At 44.9% G+C, this 21,118-nt stretch overlaps 1 protein-coding gene across 1 annotated transcript in view; it reads left to right on the plus strand.

Moving 5' to 3' along the window:
- Positions 1 to 21,118, plus strand: part of zbtb47b (zinc finger and BTB domain containing 47b) — a 27,913-nt gene continuing 6,795 nt past the window's right edge. Inside the window, exons 1-5 of the mRNA XM_037079724.1 lie at positions 1 to 751; positions 16,200 to 17,582; positions 18,971 to 19,118; positions 19,659 to 19,774; positions 20,807 to 20,951. Of these exons, the coding sequence (XP_036935619.1) occupies positions 749 to 751; positions 16,200 to 17,582; positions 18,971 to 19,118; positions 19,659 to 19,774; positions 20,807 to 20,951 (1,795 nt within the window). The 5' untranslated portion in view covers positions 1 to 748. The remainder of the gene's footprint in view (positions 752 to 16,199; positions 17,583 to 18,970; positions 19,119 to 19,658; positions 19,775 to 20,806; positions 20,952 to 21,118) is intronic.

The raw sequence follows: 21,118 nt of genomic DNA on the forward strand, positions 1-21,118 counted from the left end.
GCAGGTCAGTGTGGCCCTGTTAAGACAGGGTTTGTATTTCTGTTAACTTTTTTTATTTGCCGGTGAGGCGATAATGTGAATGTATTCGCTCTGTTTGTGCACATGAAACCTCGAATTTTGGCACACGGAATAAGAAGTGATTCTCCTGACACGAGGTTCTTAAATGGGTCGTATCTCGTGTAAAACAAACAAACAAACAAACAAAAACGAAGTTACGATGACTTCTGCAACCTGGGAAATCAACGAACTCCCCGACCTCTGCATCTGTCTGGACGCGTGACGTCACGCGGCTGCAAGGAGCGCACAGTGAGAGGAAGCGCAGCCAGGATTTTTTTTTTTTTTTTTTTTTTTTGCGCCATATGGCTGGATGTCCTTCCCGTTCCCTCCTGTTCACGCCAGCATGAAGACGCTCACACACAAAAAAAAACGAAAGGAGAGAAAAAAAAAATCCCAAAGAAATGCGCCTGTCTCGCAACTCCACGTTTAAACAGTACCGTGTCCCTTTAAAAACGTCTGACAAAAAGCCCATATGATCCCCGAGCTCCAATCACCAATTCCTTCTGCAAAAGCAGCCTCTGCATTTTTTGTCTGTCTGTATGCTACAGCAGCACGGGGGGGAAAAGAGATTGAGGATAAGGCAAAAGCTGAAGAAATGTGACAATCGGACGGTCTTTTTCATGGCGAAGGGGAAACTGGTGCGAGGGGAGTTATTCTGGGACTCCTTCGAGCCTCGAAACGCTGGATCAAAATGGTAGGCTACAGAGGAGCGCTGCATTTTTTGTTTATTTTTTTTTCCTCCTCTCTCTCCCTCTCTCTCTCTCTCTGTCCCTGTTTGATCTCTCTTGCAGAAAAAAAAAAAAAAAAATTGGAGCTACTTAGCAGGCCGATCAAACTTGCCACACTTGCGCCTCGTTTTCCTGCGCCCCCGGGCCCCCCGGCCGGCTGTCACACACGGAGGGGGTTTTTTAGGTGCTTTGTTTCCTTCCGCGGTGAAGTTTGTAACTTGCCGACATTGCACAAGTTGGAAATCGAAGCCGCCTGAAAGAATGCGACGGCTACAATAGCTACATTGATGCGGAGAAGGAGTTAAATTCTTTCGTGTCAGGGGCTTCCAGGTCGCGACGGGTGCAAATGCGCACAGGATGAGAGTGAAATCAACCTAAGCTGGCCCCTCTTCTTCTTCTTCTTCTTCTTCTTCTTCTTCTTCTTCTTCTTCTTCTTCATGCTCCTCCAGCAGCCAGTGCAGGACAAGTTTGCCAGGCTTTGCCATTCGTGCATGCACCAGGAGAGTCCTCCTCAGGGTGCTGGAGAAGGAGGAGATGTGTCACCCAGCATGGTCCTGATAACTTCCCTTAGTTCACTTTGTGCTTGTGACAGAAAGCAGGAAAAAAATGCTCATCAGTCATATTGTGTTCTGGATGGTGTCTTGTCTGCTTGCATGCACCCGGTCACTCTCCTCCTCACCCTCTCTGTGGCCATGCATAGCTTTTGCATTTCCCAGCCTCGGTGTGTTTTTATTATGTGAGCAGACGTGAAGATGATTGCACGAGTTGTGGGAATAGAGGCGGATAGCGAGGCAGACAGTCGGCTCTGTCTCCAGGGTCATTTTAGGATGCCTCATTAGGAAAGCATGTGGAGCCTGATGCAGTGGTGGAGTAATCCCAGGGCGCGTTCACATCTGGAGGCTTGGGTTAATATCTGGGTCAGGTCAGCAGGGTTAGCCCTGGTGCTCGCTGGGTGGCTTCTGGTGGGAGCAGCAGAGAGAGAGAGAGGGAGGGAGAGGGTTTTTTTTCTCATATTGCTGTTTTTCTTCCCTTTTGTTTGTTGTGCGTGTATGAGAATAAGCTGCGATGAACAAATTGCAAAGTGTCCTTGGCGGATGCTCCGTGCGAGCGCCCAGAGATACTGTATCTTTTTAGACTGTTTTTTGGTAAACATGCCCCAGATCGGGTTCTGCAATTATTTTGTTTACATCAGAAGAGGATTAGTCCCTGCCAATTTTGTCTTTTTTTTTTTTTTAAATCAATAGCCCTCACCTGACCTAAAGTCGCTTATTCGTGGATGGGCAGGCGAACTGGGCACAGGTCCAGTGGCTCAAGGGGTCAAAGAGCCCTTGGACCAAAGCCTCATTATGAAGTGACTATTTACACGAAGTTAACGATTGGTGTTGGGCAGCCAATAAAACCACTACAAAGAGACAGAAAATAAAGATGCGGAGCAACTGCAAAGGCCATTTAAAATGTGGCGAAATCGATGCGTTATGTCTACAAAGAAATAAAAAAAAACTATCACAGACACACAACAACAGCAAAGACACACAAAGTGATAAGAATGGGATGTTAAATACGTAAAGATCGATGCAAAACGACACAAGGAGATACGAAAACGACAGGTACGGCTGCAAAGAGGCAAAAAATTAAAAAGAGATGTAAAAATGACAGCGAAGGGAAGAGAGGAACACAAAATGACCACGAAGATGCTAAACAATCAAAAGTAAACAAAATCAACTAAAAAGAGACAAAATTACAAAGACATCCAAAATCAGAAACAATCGATGCAAAATGAACCACAGCAAAACACAAAGCAACTTTCAAAGAGACGAAGAATCCGGAACATGGATACGAAGTGATCAGATAGGGACGTACCCCGACCACAAAGAGACATGAAACAACTACAAAGACAAACTACAAAGAGACACAATGACTACAAAGAGACTTAAACATCTACACAAACAAACTACAAAGAGTCAAAATTACGACAAAGAGACAAAAAAAATCTACACAAACAAACTACAAAGAGACATAAAACAACTAAAAATTACACAATCACATCGGTCACATTGTCTGCAGTCGTATTTGTGTCTCTTGCTCGGGTGCAGGATGGTTTAGGGGCCTTCGACATGTCTGTGCCCAGAGGTCCATTGTCTCCATGCCCTCCGTAGGAATTGTTGATAAAAGACTATTTTTGTTTCTCTCTGAATTGTGGATTAGGGAAAATGTGAATCTCCCTCAGTTCGGCGCACGTGCTCATGCTGTGCACTTCACGCCGTCTGACACTGTTTAATTTCAGCGAGCATTGTCAGGTTCCTGAGTAGCTCCTTCTCTATCCTCGCAGGGTGCTGTGAGTTTTACGTAACCGCCTATTCAGGGCATTCCTGCCCACCCTTGACTTTGAGGCTTCACTGTCTCTGGGTGCTGAGCGAGGAAACTGTCTTTAGTCCTTGTGACAAGTGCAGCCATTCCCGAGCCCGGGCAACAAACTCCAGCAGACATCTTTGGCCCCTGGTAGGAGGCCGCTCTCCTTGGAAACTCGGAGCGTACTGTAGGTGCTGCTAATTTATGCCCCTGAGATTAAGAACAGTGGACGAGGCTGCAGAGAGCAAGGTCAACCTCCCTGGGCTTATGTAAGGTTTCTTTTGTTCTTGATGGTTGAAATGGCACAAGTTTGTTTGAGGTAAGTATGTTTTTTTATTTATTTTTTTTATTTTTACTCTTTGAATAAATCCTCATATTTTATTGTCTCCCAGCAGTGCCAGCCAGCCTCGCTGTCTCTTCATCTGCAGTAAACACTTATTTAACCCCTGTGGCACTATTTAGAAAAAAAAAAGACTTTGAACCTCGTTATCAAAAAACCAAACAGCTTTTTTTTTTGTACAGCTTGATATGAGGATTTCTATTAGCCGTTCATTGTCAGACATTTAAAGATATTAAGAGTTTTTTGCAGAAAAGGGCTCCGTCTCAAGAGTTCTTACAGCATTTAGCTGAATTCAGGCCAGTGAGAGAGACTTAGGAGGAGCTCTAAATCAGAGATTTGCCAAGCAAGGAAAGTGTTGATCCTTGATCTGATAGCCATCACAAACATTTGTTTCATGTTAGGTCAGACACAGATTAATGTGTTCAGTTTTAAACAGGAAGGGCGTCTATTTTTAGTCGAAAGAAAAGATGCACAGCTTGAAAAATCATGCTATCAAAAAGCCTTGAACTAAACACTTCCATTGTTATGATGTTACATGATTTGTTATTCGATTTCTTGCAGGACCTTGAATAAGACAGAAGATGCTGTTTTACAGAACATTAAATAGGGAGCTACAGCTAGCAGCTGGTTAGCTTAGCATTGCATAATGACTGAAATCAGGGGGGAATAGGCTAGCTAGCTTAGTTGAGACGGTGACAACATGCACTTATAGCGTATTTAATGAAGAATAGGAAAACAGTTTGCTAGTTTATCGTGACATGTCAGACAACTCCTTGTTGCTCTTTAGAGACTTACAGCTCCGAGTCAAGAAATAGTCACAAAGATGCATAATCATCATAAATCAGATCATAAATAGATCATAAAGCAGCACACTGAGGTGCTGGTCGGTGGATTTTGTTGATGCTGTCTGTTAACTCCCAGTTCTTTTCGCTAAGCTATGCTAACTCTCTGTAGCTACGTATTTAATGTTCAGATACGAGAGTAAAATCAAATCTTCTTATCTGACTCTCCTCCAAAAAACGAGTCAACATGTTCCCCAAACTGTCACCGTTCCTTTATAAAAGCACAGTTCATCACAAAATCAAAAGATAAAATACAAGTTTCCTCTTTCTGTTTATCCATCTGGATTGTTTTGGTGGCACTCAGCACCCCATCACGACCCGGTCACTCAAGATAATCTGCAGACCTTGTTCTGAGCTGTTTCATGGAGGAGGGGATAGCTAACTGAGCTAACTAACTTGGCTAGCTGACATCGCAGCTCAGGCCGTGGCAGGACGTCAGTAATGTTTACATCCTGCAGCGCTCCTGCTGAGCTGTGATACGATGTAGTTGAAGGAAAACAAGTTCCCACGTGATCTCACAACAAGGTCTGCGGATCATCCTCAGTAACCTGGAAAAGAGACACTGCAGCCGAGTGCCATCTATGCCCACCATAGGAGAAAAGGCGGACATGTCAACGGCCGATCTCACCAAAACTCGGCAGCTCACGTCAAAACAATCTAGATGGATAAATAGCATGACAGGTAAGAGGGGGCATGTTAATTTATGATCTTGGGGTGAACTGTCCCTTTAAGCTCATATTCACTCTTCCTCTGTCGTCAATTGATTGGTTGTGGCCATAGAAAGCCGATGCTCCTCCTCTACCTCTTTTTCCTCTCTGTCCTCTCTGACCTTCTCATCAAACATATCAACTGCCTACACACACACACACAGTATTGCCACACTAGAGAGATTCCTCAGATAAGCAGCTCTTTAGAGTCTTGTGTTCGCCTCTTCTCTCTGTGTGTCATGCTATGAAAGAGATAATGAAGATATCACAGTTTCATCCCGTGTAATAGCCCTCGGGTATGTCTGCACCTGCTCGCTGCCGCACATCAGTGATCCTTCGTCTCCAATATTCCCCTTCAAAGGTGCATCTTTCACTCTTTGTGTCACATTTGGATGAGATTCAGTCGCCGACTTGAACGCGATGCCCGTTGTCTGCGTCTCACAAATAGAAATACATCTCCTGTTTTTGCAACCCGCCGCACTTTATTGTGCCACAGGTATTTGGCGACGCATCCCTGTGTTTACTGATGAATGCACGCACAGCGGGGCGGGTGTGTGCGCCCCGGCGTTGTGCACATGCGTGTTAAGGGGCGCTGGCCCTGGGAACAGTGTGTTATGACTCCAGCAGAGCGGTGGTGTGTGAAGCGTTGTAACGTGTGTGCGAGGAGGAGATGCCAGCACCACGGGCCTCTCTCTTGGCCAGGCTTCCTGACTCAGCGCTTCCTCTCCGAGCTCATTGGCCCAGACACAAACTTCCTGGCAGAGCTTCAGTGCGGACGCTCTAACCTCATCGCCGCCACCCCCTTACACCCGCCTCCAGGCAGCTCCTTTGATTATCCAACCGCTCGTCAGAGTCATCTCAACTCCAGACGACCGCCAGTTGATGTCTTCTTTCAACATCACTTCTGATTGGGCGGCACACACACACACACACACTCTCTCACACGGTCCCCGGCTTTTTACAAAAACTGATAAAACGCTGTTGTCCGGTTTGTTCAAAGCACAAGGACTTTTGCAAATCATGCAGCTGAGGCAATCCTGCTCGCGCTGTCAAATTTTAATATACAGTACGTCACCAAGATGCTGCTCATGCTGTTCTCGTCCTTATTTTTGTTTGTGCATCCCAATTTCATGCTCGGGTAAACGCGTATCAGTTGTAGATTGGCTTGTCACCTGTGGTTGCATTAACATATAGATGGAAATGTATTTAAATCTTATGGTGAAAGCTGGTGGAGCTCCACCGGGGCAGGGCCGGGGCCGGGGCCAGTCCGAACTGTTAGATTAGGACAGGGAGAAGCCCACAGTGTGGAGGGGGAGATTGGATGTCTCGGATTAGAGCGGCACCGACGCTGATAATATTGTCTTTATTAATTGCAGCCAGCAGTGAATGCTGTGTTTAAGAAAGTTAAATGTTTTAATGGGCTGGAGGGAATAAAATAATTAGCTAAAGTAGTGGAAAGCGAGAACTGAATAACCAGCAGCACATTTCTGAAGTAATTTAGGATTTGCCTTTTGCAATATCTGAAATGGTTCTGGTGTTCACTTCACCTCGAACATCATTCGGTTTTCATGTGTTTAGCCCTTTTTTTGTAATCATATAGGGTTTGTTTGACTTCCTTTACACTGTTAAATGTTCATAAATAACTTTGGATTAATTTGTATTATCAGGAGGTTATCGTCCTCATTTAAGGGACACGGGATGCGACGCTTCGATAACCTCATATTGCGATTATCCCGGCCAAAATAATTGCAATTCACGATATCATCTAGATGATCATCAGAATATGCTTAAAACTCTTAAAGTGGCACAAAAACATGGAGTCACGTCACCTTATATTTAGTTAAGAATCAAATATTTTTCACATCACAGATAATTTTTAATGGAAACAGACCTGGACGGTGGTCACAGAGACACGAGGGCACATCGGTGACAGGTTTAGGCTCTTGGAATGACTTGAAACATGAATCAGGAAATGGCAGGACTGGACGTCCGCCATCAGTGTTTTAAGTCAACCGTAATCTTGGTTATCCTGATAAAGGAAAATTCATCATAAGTAACTTGTCCACAGTGTTTTTTTTTATCACGTCGTCCCATCCCTAAAAGTGATACTGTGATGACTCCGCATCGAACTTGGGACTTATGAAAGACATATTTCAAAACATTTGTCCAAATCGATGGGAGAGAAGTCCAATTATCCCAACCTATCCCAGTATCCTGGGTATTATGTTCATATTGAACAATTCCCCACTGTACAGTGTATATATAAAATGCCATCGTTCAATGCCAAGGACAGTTCTTTTCATTTCTAAATTCCACTGTACCGTAGAGCCTGAACAATACTAGAATGAATTATATTTGCCAAGCACCAACCTGCAGACAGTCCAGTTAACCCCACCTTGTGAATATAATGAAGATCTTTGCAGCCCAGGGGTTGGTGCGAGACCAAAACTGAGCCATAAGGAAAGTAAACGCTGGACTTTTATTGATTGATATGGATGCTAATGCTAATGCTGTTTAGGTGGGAGCCTTGACTTGTTGTTGTTGTGTGACTGACTTTTAAATCCCAAATATATTCAATTTACCATCACATAGATTGGAGAAATTCAGCAAACCCTCCCATTAGAAAGGCTGGAATCAAAGACAGTCTGACGGTTTTAATTGTTTGAAAAAAAGAGTCTCTGATAAAACAGCTTTTTGATGAACTGCTTATTTTCCACCAATCTGCATGACAGGCACCACCATTTACTGGATTATACAGTCCCATAGCCTGATACCACAAGGTGTAACTATCAGCCCTAATACCATTATCATCCGATAAACAGTCCCATCCCAGCGAGTATTAAACTCCACTTTAATATGGCAGTGCGTGTGACCGTGCCGCGTGTGACCTCAGCAGTGAGCACGCTGCCACCCGCCACTGTGCCCTCCCAGTCCCCCCACCCTCCACCCCTCCACCCTCCACCCAGTCATTGAACATTGATTTTTATTAGCATTTTTTATCATAGTGCTGTAATGATCACCGCGGGGCTTGTTTAAAAGTGAGACCTTGTCACTCGTGCTATTACCAATCTGGCTCTCGTCTGCTGCAGGAGCACCGTGTGTGATAACAGGATGATGTGAGTCCAGTTACACAGTTACATCCTCCCTTTTTACAACCCTTTGCACGCATCAGCGGCGTCATCGCATATGGCCAAATTTCGTTATCTTCTGTTTACTGACGGCGGCGAAAATGCAGGATTACGATGCAGGTACGCGTGCATGGGTGTCCGAGGTTGCGGCCGTGTGGGCGGATGTGCCCGCGCATCCGCTACTGTATATGCTCTCTCTACCTCAAGGTCAGAGCTGGGTCTCCGTGCTGATTGGATTTAGAGAGGAGAGGAGGGCGAGCAGACTGCAGGCAGAGGAGAAATCTTCCACTAGACACATGGATGGATTATGAGACAAGTGGCCCTCGGGCACAGACATGTAAAAGGCCCCCGTTCCCCCTAGATAGGTGGAGACGTTCATGCTAAAAGACTGTTGCTCGTTACTCTCTTTGGTTGTTCGCCTCTTTGTGTGGTTGCTTTGTGTTTCGCTGTCTTATTTTCACGGCTTTTGCAGCCATTTTGTTTCTCTTTGTGGTTGTTGTGTTTGTCGCTACATGGCGTCATGTTTTGCGTCTCCTGATCATTTTGCATCTCTTGGGTTGTTTTGTGTCTCTTTGTGGTCGTTTTTTTCTGTATTGTGGTTGTTGTGTGTCTGCTTTGTGTTTCGTTATTTTTTTTCACCTCTTTTGTGGTCATTTTGCCTCTCTGCGGTTGTTTTGTGTCCGTTATTTTGCTTCTTTTGTGGTTGTTTGTTGTTACGCTGCATCTCTTACAGGTTGCTTTGTTGCTTCATTGTTGTCTTTTTTTAAAAAACATTTTTGTAATTGATTTGTATCTCTGTTTTGAGTTGTTTTTATTTAGCAAGCGTTAATGGGTGTTTTTACTTCTCTTTGTACTATTTCGCACCTTTATGTCATTTTGTATCTCTCTGCTGCTGTCATTTCATTTGTATCTTAAACACATGTTGTTGAAACCTGCTTTAATAAATAGTGGGGGGGGCTTTGGCCCAGGGGCCCCATGAGGCTTTGGGCCCCCTCGGCTTGTACCCAGCAGTCGAACTAATCCATCCATGAGGAGACACAAACACTGGAAGCAGGGAGACAACTTGGCAGACTGCTCTCCGTCCATGCCAGTTATGCAGAGTCTGAATCCGAGACCGACAGATAACACCCCGAGGATTAGGCCGTGCCATGATTCTCACCCAGAGAATCAGAATTCACTTGTCTGCCTCGGCTTCTCTGGGACTAAACCTATCTGTCGTTCTCAGCGTCAGCAGCAGGGAAGGTCTGGTGAGCACACAGAGGACACCGCGTCAGTCATTACCCTGATGACTTTTTAATGGCTGTCTGATTGGACTCCGGCAGAAATGACATGCCCTTGTCCCGTTCCGTTTGGTTGTGTTTACGCGTCACCTGACATATTTCCCACCACGTAAAGAGCGCTCTGACGTTACTCTGAGGCCAAACCTGCCACTGTATCCGGCCGAGCTCCTCGTGGAGAGTTTGGTATTCGAGCCTGTCGTGCTTTAACTCGCGTCTGCACCGTTGATGACTCAGGGATCTGAGTGTATGTGTGCGGAGGGGAGGGCGCCGCTCTCCTGCCATCTCCATGCCAGTGAGTGAGATGAGGCCTGACACAGTGCCCACTCGCCTTCCTCCGGGTGTCAGTCACGTCGAGGCCCTGCGCCGGGCCCCTCAGCAGGAGGCCTTGTTGTGAGGAGTGCTGCTGAGTGTGCTCTTTCACTGTAGGTTGAAGTTGGCCGTGGGTGGAGGTGGCAGAGCCCCCGCCTCCCCACCGGGTGACAAGGGGGCCAAGGCATGAGATCATGGGATTGCTGTCTCTATGACGGGTGATCTCCTTTTTTTGTTCCCAGTGGTCATTTTCCCAGGCAGCATCGTGCATATGGACAGTTTGACATTTGGCTGGTAGCACTTATGTATAAGTTGATTTAATGAGCAGTCTGTGGTGAGATTCATGGCAGTCAGATCGCGATGAGAGAACTGCTTCGCAACACAGTGTGGAAAATTGAATTATTGTAACCAAACCAGGCCCATTTCGCCACGCGTCTTTATGCTAAGCTAATTATACGACTGTGGTCTTGTGATCAAACATACTGTAACTCTATTGTCTATATTAGCGCTGCTCGAACTGAGTCTCTGGTTTGCCTAAAAACCCCTTAGGTATTTGGTTTATTAGAACGCAAGACGAGGACGGACATCCAGTCATCTGAAAACCTGCCTTTGAATATTTAACCATGAATTAAATTTAATCTTCTACTGAACATCACTTATCAGTTAAGTGATGTCAGTTGTCGTCCAAATGAATGAATAAAGCAACTATTGACTGATGAATTAAAGTAAAAAAAACAAAACATTTTATTAGTCGGATTAATTTATCAACAGATTTATCAAAAAGTAAAATAAACTCTGACATACATTGAGCTATACCAACAGGTGAGGTCAAATGTTTATTCTTGACTGTGGGAATAGCAGCCAGGTCTCCTTGACGAGGGACAATTTTGTCATGGCAGTTTTGTTGTCATGTGAGAACAGGTGGGTGTAGCTGGGGAGTAATGTCCGAGCATGTTTTTGATGAGTATTAATAAAGATCGGGGCTGGATAGGATGCGTTCCTGCATTATGCATCATATTAGATCAAACATATACGACATATATGACAAACTTTATCGTACAATTATAAACTATATGCCTCTGAAACTGAGCTGGTTGAAAAACGATAAAGGAGGTGATCTGAGAGTTCAGTCTGAGCCATCCATGTGCAGACAGAGAGAAAGCTTTAACCCCCGCAGTGCCCCCCCCGGGACTCCCTCCTGCCTGAATACAACCTGCCCTCCCTCGCACTATTGATGTGTCCATGACTCTGTGCTGCGCTCTGACATTGGCCCCCGCTAATGGCTCAGTCTGCTCGCTGGTCGGCGAGCAAACAAGACAGTCGAGGTAGATGCGGTTTAGCTCCCTGCTCGTAAATCTGCCGCCATGCATGCTGTGTGCTGAAGAGGAGCAACGCTGAGATGTTTTAAGGGGAAAGCAACTATCTAATATTCACACGTGCTGGCATGACAGGTGGTCGGTTTTACAAGTCGGTCTCAATAATTATGGTTAAGGGAACTTTTTAAGATGGCAGCTCTGGTCACAGCACATCCTCAGCCCGTAGCTGAGCTTGCACAGTGACGGAAATTCAGACTTTACAGAGTAATAAATCTGGGTGGGCCGTCCAGTGCAAAGGTGTGGGAGAGAAAGGTCATTCTCACCAGTAAAGTCAATTTAGAAAGAGAGATTTCATTCTCGGGCTCCGTCTGGCTGTGGTCCAGTAGTGGCGGGGAGGTGGGGGGTGGTTCAGTGGTTACTTCACAAAATCGACTTTTTCTTTGATTTGCACAGTGAGTTCTGAGCATCACTGAACATAACTTAAGCAACAAATAGTTAATTATTTCTTTTTTCTCATGAATGATGCGGGCTCTTCTCAGGCCGAGCAGTAATCCTGCACGTCGTCCATCACAGCGCCATCAGAAGTGCATTAGTGGTGAAGTAGTTTCAAAGTTAAAAACTTAGAGTTCTCTAATGAAAGCATTTCCATCAGGCTGATGTTGTTTAAACACCTGATTATCTCCCCGAAATGCATCAACCTTCCCAACTTGGACAAAGCTGAGGTCTGACTCACACTCACAGACCCCATCAGACCAGTTCAACAATGGGAAAGCTCGATGTGTTTGTTTTTTTTTCGTCAGTCGTGACCTTTAACGTCTTTAATGGAGCGCATCCATCAGGCCAATTATTGTCATAGTCATTTGAATAGAAAAAAAGCTGTGAAGAATATGCATCATTCCTCTAAATGCGATCAGGTTGGACCAGCCGCTGTTGAAGACCATGTTATTTGAACAAAAGCTCCAGAACAGCTGCTGAGAGGACCTTTTTGCTCAGTTCCCTCCGAGGTCAAAAATCGTCTTTTTAAGTTCTTAAGGTTCTCATAAAAATGGAAATATGAAAATCTGCAGTTCCATGAGAACCGGACAAACTCTCAACGGATGAGGAGCATGTCCAGTGGTCAAAAGCTCTGAAATGTACCTTGTGGTTTCTTAGGAAGTGATAAAGAAATACCTTGCAGAATTGACAGATTCTGCCTTTAGCAACCACACTAAAGCTTATAAATACTGTTTGTCATGCAACTGTAACAACACTTTTCTCACTTCCTGCTCGGTCAGTGTGTTAAACTTACAAAAAAAAAAAACGACTCTTGACTCTTGGTTGTAAAACCGACACACAAACTCTGGTCCTCACAGAGAAAACTCCCAGTGTGACCTGTCCAAACACCCCGCCCACCCCTCTGTGGACTCTGACTTTGCTCGCTCCTTACACTGATTTATTAGGAATTTCTGTAACACACAGTGCACAAAAAATAAAATAAAAAAAACACTATTATAGGATCAGAACACACACACCCTGCCTTGTTAAAATGGGAAAGGATCCCTTCACATGATGCGTTTAGCAGATGGGTGCACAAAGGGTGCGGCGAGCTTTCGATTGAAGCCTGTTTTAAATGACACCTCTTGTTGGGTGCGTCAGTAATCCCCCCCGCCGTGTGTTTGTCACAGGTCAGGCCAGATATGAATAATGTATTGTGGAGACATCTGACTGAGAGGCTGGTTAAAGGTGGCGCTTCCTCTAATGACGGCAAACAAGCTCTCTCCCTGACATTTCCACGGAAAAGGGAGGGGTGGAGGCGGAGCGAGGAGGGGCGAGAGATAATGACAGAGAAAGATGGAGGGAGTTGGATGCGGTTTGTAAATGCAGGGTACTCACTCAATTTGTTTGGCGACAGTGTGTGATGAAATGTGACAAGACGTCTTCATCTCTGTCGTGCGTCGTGACAGACACGGCAGCTGCATTGGAAAAGCAACTCTTTGCAATTGGATTAAAGCTTATAAAACCATCTGTTTGGATGGGAATAAAGCAATCACTCGCCGATCGGGGCACTGATAAACTTTTGCATTTTGAACGTGAATTGAGGATTTTGAGATCACGAAAACATTTTTTTTTTTTTTTTTTGCAAGCACATCGTTCACTATTCTGTAGAGAACGTGAAATAAATGTTTGGCACAGTTTTCATTTTCAGATGGGTGAGTCGGCATCGTTTACACGGATTAATTTTATTAGCTTGCAACCTAGCAGCTAGCTAATGTTTGCCAGATAAGCCACTTCGGTAACAGTCAGTTGGCGCCCCCCTTTAACCTCCTGCTACTGTGGTAGAGGAGTGAAATCATTGGGGAACTCATTTGGAGTCCAGTCTCACCTGTGAAAATGGTAAAAATCAAGTTTTTGCAGTAACATTTTCAGTTCCACTAATGATTTCCGAAACACGAGTGAAACAGTAAAGTATAATATCATGAGAATACTACAATGACCCTTTAAAGTTACTGCTGGTTCCTTCGTTTTTAACCACAGGCCACTGATGTATTGAATCCACGGATGTTCGTCCTGTAGGATTTAATCCATGACTGCGTTGTCCTATTTGAATCCCAGAAGATGACGCCGATCGTTATCGCTAAAGGAGCATAACTTCCAGTCTGCAACTTATACTTGATCTGATTAAGGCTGCAGCGTTTTGCCCTTGGGCGATGTCTGTAGCCTTGCACGGAGAGAGATAACCCGATCTCCACTCCTCTCTGGCTTGGAGTCTAATTTAGTAGCTCAAAACTATGAATAAATCTAACACTCCATAATTGAATTCTTCAAACGGGCCACATTTTCAAGGTTAGGCCTAAATGCAAATCCATTTTCCAGTCTGAACAATGAAAAGTCATTTTCATTGATCTTACAGGGAAAGTATTGGGCGGCGGAGTGAAAGGAAAGAACTGCTCTCGATGTAAAGAACAATGAACAGTCTTTAAAGCACGATTCGTACTAATTCACTACAGAGCTTTACATGAATACCATAAAGGATGTTGTCCCGAATCGAATTAATAATTTAATCACTCGCCTCTTTTCTCTCTCTCTCTCTCTGTCTCTTATTGTATTTCCCGTCCCTTGTCCTGCACGGTCATCTGTAAATACCGACAACTAAGAGACGTAGAAATGTAATCACGGCTCACAGCCACATCATCTCCAGCAAAGCTTGTGGGCAACAACGAGGCTCGTATCAATACTTGTCCTGTTCTGCCATCAGGAGATGCCTAGAATGATAAATCCCATTAATTGTTTGGAGTGGGTAGTTAGTATTTATTCGGCATGGTTTCCCTAATTATTTCTCCCGACATGTTTTGTCTTGTGCATAATTCCCCGTTCCTCGGGGACGGTGTAGTGAGTGGGTGTGCTGAGAGAGCCGGCTAATGGGAGGGAGATGGCACTGAATACCAATGCTCTCCGACCAGTCGGCCTCGCAGAGACCAGACACAGTGTTTGTGTTTGTTGTGTGTGTGTGTGTGTGTGTGTGTGTGTTGGGGGGGGGGGGGTTGTGCATGGTTGCACATTGCATATGCGTGTGTGTGTGTGTGTTTGCTCTGTTTGCCGCTCTGTCCCCACTCACATCCCGTCTGGATCGAAACCCTGCCCTTCCTGTGCTAAAATAAACCCACCTTGGGAAGTTGAGGACCTTGCACAGAGCGCTGAGTGTTACACCTTTTGATTTCTCACTGACTTGTATCGGGGCGGCCCGCATGCAGTCCGTGACTTTTGTGCGGTCTTAAGAGATGCAATCTAACAACTGCATTACGCACGCAAATGTTACAGGATTTAAATAAGCTGTTGTTGAAGCACTTTGCATTTTGGACACGAGTGTTTGGCCAGAAGCAATCAAACCAAAGATGTAGTATGAAGGTTTTTTTCTTTCTTGTTTTTCTTTTTAAATAACAAACTTGTTAAGATTGTTTTTGGTCAAACTATGATTTAACGTTTTGTTTTAAATGAATAAACAGCATCTACCGGTGCCAAAGTGCTCAGCCACAGACGAGGCTGTAAAGGCTCCTCTCTGGATGGGCTTCTGTGCAGCGGCCCATGGCTCCTTCTCTGATCCCTCCTCAAACACAGCTTCACCTTGAGTTTTTATTTGACTCCATTCATGATCCAGTTTAAGTTCTATGGGTGAGGACATGCACTTGTGTGAGAATAAGTCTGAACTATGAAATTTCATTATCACTGAGTTACTGAGACCCCCGAGCTGTTTCGCCATTTCACTGAGCACCTTCAGAGTCCGGTTATATTTGGTATTTGTGGTTGAGTTGAGCTTAAATGTAGATGAGTTTTGATCCTCTCCTGTGATCTTCTTAAGCAGATGGAGTTTTCCCACTCTATACTGAATTGTAGAGCTTCTAATATCCCTATTTTTTGTCTGACCCCTTGAGACGTCATCAACATTGTTTTCATGTTGCAGTCAGGCCGATTCCAGGTATTGCTTATCATTTACAAACTTGTGGTTGTAAATGGAGCAAACCAAGCAGTGTTCCGTCACTCGTCTCGGTGGAGGTGGAGGGGAGATGGTGGGTGCGTGGTTCTGGGGAGGGAGGTAGAGAGAGAGAGAGAGAGAGAGAGAGAGAGAGAGAGAGAGAGAGAGAGAGAGAGAGAGAGAGAGAGAGAGAGAGAGAGAGAGAGAGAGAGAGAGAGAGAGAGAGAGAGAGAGAGAGAGAGAGAGAGAGAGAGAGAGAGAGAGAGAGAGAGAGAGAGAGAGAGAGAGAGAGAGAGAGACAGAGAGAGAGAGAGAGAGAGAGAGAGAGAGAGAGAGAGAGAGAGAGAGAGAGAGAGAGAGAGAGAGAGAGAGAGAGAGAGAGAGAGAGAGAGAGAGAGAGAGAGAGAGAGACGCATCCTGCATGTCAGTTCCTGTATCTGTTGCTCATGGTGTCAGGAGGTGGCGGCGGTGGCAGGTTTGGAGATGCCGTGGTCCGGTATGCAGACGCTGCATTGACCAGAATGAGTCGTAGGTTGCTCGTTGACATTCACCGATACCAAATACAAAATGTAAACAGTCCACAGCCTGAATACATAAAAACACCATTAGGTTTGTTCATCAGTGGTGTTAAACGGGAATGTTTTCTTGCTTTTTCTTCTATCCTAACGCTTTTCTCTGTCCTTCTCCCCCCAGCTCATAGTGGAGAAGACCACAGACTTCCCCTCTGCTGAGTTCTCTCTGGTGGAGGATGTGGCTCTGCACTTCACCTGTTTGATGGACAGGCTGAACGAGCAGCGTCTCTTCCAGCCTGACCTGTGTGACGTCGACATCGTTCTGGTGCGTCAGCACAGCACCTTCCCGGCCCACAAGGGCGTGCTGGCGGCCTACAGCCCTTTCTTCCACTCTCTTTTCGCCCAAAGCAAACAGCTGCGGCGGGTCGACCTGTCACTGGACGCCCTGACCTCACAGGGCCTGCAGCAAATCCTCAACTTCATCTACACCTCCAAACTGCTGGTGAGCAGCCGCACTGTCCGCGACGTGCTCAACGCTGCCACCCTGCTTCAGATGAGCGACATCGCGGCCTCCTGTCGTGACCTCATCAGCAGCCACTCGCTGAGAACCACCTGCGGCGATATGGCCAACCAGGAAGGCCTCGGCGGCGGTGACCCAGCTGCAGCAGCGATGCCAACCGGCCAGCTGTATCCGGAGATCAAACAGGAGTCAGAGCTGGGGAGGGTGTACAAGAGGGAGGGCAGCAGCCCGTTCTCTGTTAGGGTGGAGGAGGCCAGCAAGACGAGTTCCCAGCAGAAGCAGTATTACCAGAAGGAGGATGGGTCAGCGCTCGGGGCAGGCACAGGTGTGGCTGCTTTGTGCAAAGTTGAGAGCAATGGAGAGGAGTCCAAGACCACAGATGGTCATGCCTCCTTCAACAGAGACCAGATCATTGTTGAAGTCAACCTGAACAACCAGACCCTTAATGTGTCAAAGGGATCAGAGGGCAAATCTGCGACCGCCACAGAGACAGCCACCATCTTTGGTCACTGCCATGACAATGAGAGGGATTCAGTGGACGAGGAGGAGAACGAGGCGGAGAATGATGACACGGTTGGAGAAGAGGATGATGATGATCTGAGGAGGGGGGACATACTGGGGCAGAGCAGTGAGGAGGACGATGAAGAGGAAGACGAGGAAGAGGAGGAGAACACCCTGAACATTCCAGGCCTGGAGCAGCCGGCCATGATGGATCGACCTCGTCGGGGCACCAGAGCCTTCACCATGGCGGGTACAACTGCCTCCATGCGGCAGACACTCACGGAGGCCACGCTGGCCAACCAGCGGCAGGGTGGGAAGAGGACGCTGGACACAGAGGGCCTGGGCCAGAAAGTGAGGCTGGAGGAGAAGCAACATTTCTCGTGTAAGAAATGCCCTCGCGTCTTCAACAACCGTTGGTACCTGGAGAAACACATGAACGTCACTCACAACCGCATGCAGATCTGCAATAACTGTGGGAAGCGCTTTCTGCTGGAGAGCGAGCTGCTGCTGCACCAACAGACCGACTGTGAGAAGAGCATCCAGGTAAGAGCTGACATCCTTCTTTCTTTTTAAAGTCCTGTTTTGTTCTCCAACCAGCACCATCAGCTGAAGCTCTGATCAATGAATTTGGTGAGGAGAAGTAAACTCATTCATATTTTTCATCAAGACCGTCATGACAGTGTTGAGCTTCTGAGTAAAGATGTAGTTCAAAACTTATTTTAAAAATAACAACAAAAAAATAGTTAAGATTGTTTTTGGTCAAACTAAGATTTATTTTAACGTTTTGTTTTAAATGAATAAACAGGATCTACCAGTGCCAAAGAGCACAGCCACAGACGAGGCTGTAAAAGCTCCTCTCTGGATGGCCCATGGCTCCTTCTCTGATCCCTCTTCAAACACCGCTTCACCTTGAGTTTTTATTTGACTCCATTCATGATCCAAGTCTGTCCAAGGGAGGAATTATAAAAACGTCATTATTACCAAGTTACTGAGACCCTGAGCCATTTCACCATGTCACTGAGCATCTGAGCGTCAACTAAAATTGCATATTTTTGTGGTTGTCCAGTGGAAACATTTGGGATAACCAAAACACTGTGAAATGGGTACACAGTAAGGGTCTTTTAACTAACCTAACTTAATGTCCAGCTGTCGTTGACTGATTGGAAGAAGCTCATAAAAATGCTGACACAGTCACCTGGGTCACTCTTTACTGTTAACACAGTCACACAGGCTGCCCCATCCCCTCTGATCGGTGGAGCTTGTTGGAGATGTTTGCAGACACTGTTTTAGTCAAGAAGAACTACCACGCATCGATGTGTTCATTCGTATTTGGTTCAGCATTATCTTACTGTCGTGACAAAAGTCTATATCTCAGTGAAACTAAATCAGATTTTTGAGTTATTGTATTAATAATCATACAGGAATTAACATTTGTCTAATTGTTTTGCTAGAGTCACTATTATGGCACTGTGACCAATTTTGTATATTTCGTTCCTCACATCCAGCACAAACCTGTGTCCCACTGCAGTAGTTTGCATTTTTAAAGCGTCATCTAGTGAGTAATTACGAAGCGCACTGTTGCAGTCATGTAAATATATTAACTGTGATCGGAGTCAATATCTCAGTCAACTTGCAGTCACTAATAATGAATTCCGATGCGTCTCTGTATCTCCGCTATTACCCACTCTGCAGCGAGCAGCTGGACTCCTGCTGCGGTTTTGAAGATCATTTGCTGCTTTAATCTACTGACTCTAATTGCTTTCTTGGTACAGTGCGCGCTCAAGTGTCTGTGTAAGCTCACACACCTGGATTGTATTTGTGAAGACTGTTCCAGATAACGATCCTCTTAATATGTCATACCCAAAATAGCTCTGGTTTTAACTATATTTTGCCGTCCTTCCTTTCATTTTATTTTTTTTTCCCCCTTCAAGTGTGTTACATGTGGCAAGGCCTTCAAAAAGCTGTGGTCGCTACACGAGCATAACAAGATCGTCCACGGCTACGCTGAGAAGAAGTTCTCCTGCGAGATCTGTGAGAAGAAGTTCTACACCATGGCTCATGTCAGGAAGCACATGGTCGGTGAGTGGCGGCGAAATCAACCGTCCTGATTGGTCGCTTGGTTCCCGTTTGTTACTTCGGGCTTCCTTTTCTACGTCCCACTGATTGTTGTGCAGGGTTTGTTTTGGGTGTTGCTTTCCTCTTCCACATTTTGGGAGATAAGCATCTTATTTCCCAGACGGGGCTTACCTCATTCAGTGTACATCTGTGTTTCAAGGTAATGGAAATGGTGTGTGTAAAGTCATTGAGTCCTATTTATCCTCCCTGCTTTAGGAGAGATTTCAATGTGGAAACTTCATGGGAAATGGTTTATTTACTAGATGCGACACATTCATTGTCCTTAGCATCATAATTAGCTGATGAAAACACACCTAAGTGTTGTTCCTTTAGTGCTATTTTAGGAGGAGAACAGTTTGCTTATTTGTCCTCTTGCTGCCTTTTGATCAAGAGTGGCCCAGTATTGAATACCATTAACGTATCTTGTACTCTGTGTGTGTGTGTGTGTGTGTGTGTGTGTGTGTGTGTGTGTGTGTGTGTGTGTGTGTGTGTGTGTGTTTATAGCCCATACGAAGGACATGCCATTCACCTGTGAGACTTGCGGGAAGTCGTTCAAGCGCAGCATGTCCCTGAAGGTTCACTCTCTGCAGCACTCAGGAGAGAAACCCTTCAAGTGTGAGGTTTGAGCTCTTTTTATACACTGCTGCTGCTGCTGCTCTCCACTTCACTCACATGAACTGAGATATCCACCACTTTAAACCCTGTAATTTCTTAAATTACTGGTGTCTAGAATGCAGATTAAATAAGCGTGTTTATGGCCTTTGCTTGCAAAATACTCGTGTTATGGTCAAGGAATCCAGATGTGCTGAGCCAAACAGAAAATTATTGTAATTACTAAATTATAAACATTGACGGCCCTTAGGTGCTTCACAGAATACTTTAACATTTTGGAAAATAAGCGTAGTCACGTTCTTGCTTAGAGTTAGACGAGAAGATTGATACCATTCTCGTGTCGGTACAGTAAATATGCAGGCATAGAGAAGAGAGGGTTAGTTTAGTTTGGCATAAAGACTGGAAAATTGGGAGGAAAACAGCTCCAGAGAGACAAACTATCCCTTCAAAGCAACGACTTTTAAATGTTCTGAGCAGTTTGTAAAATTGGACCTCTCCTCATATTTGATGTTGCATAGCTCTATGTGGATAATACCCAGTTTATATTTGTGACAGATATTGTTACTAAAATCTGTCACATGAATTGATAGTTGAATTGAATCAATCCTGAATAACTGTGTTACAAGAGAACAGACTGGGAGATGATACATTAATGAATCATTAGATAATCATTAGTTCATGAGTATCTTCTTATATATATTTAATATCTACTTTTCTCATGAGTTGTTCCTGATTACATATCAACCGTAGCACAAACTAAAGACGATTCATTAATCACTATTAATGAATCATTAGTTTCTCATTTGTTAACTTTCAAGTAAAGTGAAACAATACTAAGTAGTTACCAATTAGTAACTAATTACTTAATCATTAGTTACTAATTACTTAATCATTAGTTACTAATTACTTAATCATTAGTTATGTGTTACTTAATTATTAGTTACTCTTTTTGTGTACTCAACAAAATTGTAAATAAGTCCATTTTTGTTTACCTTTTTCTAACCATTAAGACTTAATATGTTCATTGCGTGCTGTCTCAGAACTGTAGTGAGCGCTTCCAGTACAAATACCAGCTGCGATCCCACATGAGCATCCACATCGGACACAAGCAGTTCATGTGCCAGTGGTGCGGAAAGGACTTCAACATGAAGCAGTACTTTGACGAACACATGAAGACACACACTGGTGAGTCACTCGTTGGTCTTGCACTACAGCCGAGGATTTTCAAGGCTGCGTTGACACTGAATTACAGAGGAGCAATGTGTTTTAGACCAGAATTGCAGGGGCAGGATTTACCCAGGAAAAAAAAAGATTAAACATAACAGTGATATAAGGTTGTGTCCACCTTGTGC

Source organism: Acanthopagrus latus, chromosome 19 (genome assembly GCF_904848185.1).
Source record: "Acanthopagrus latus isolate v.2019 chromosome 19, fAcaLat1.1, whole genome shotgun sequence".
Lineage (NCBI taxonomy): Eukaryota > Metazoa > Chordata > Actinopteri > Spariformes > Sparidae > Acanthopagrus > Acanthopagrus latus.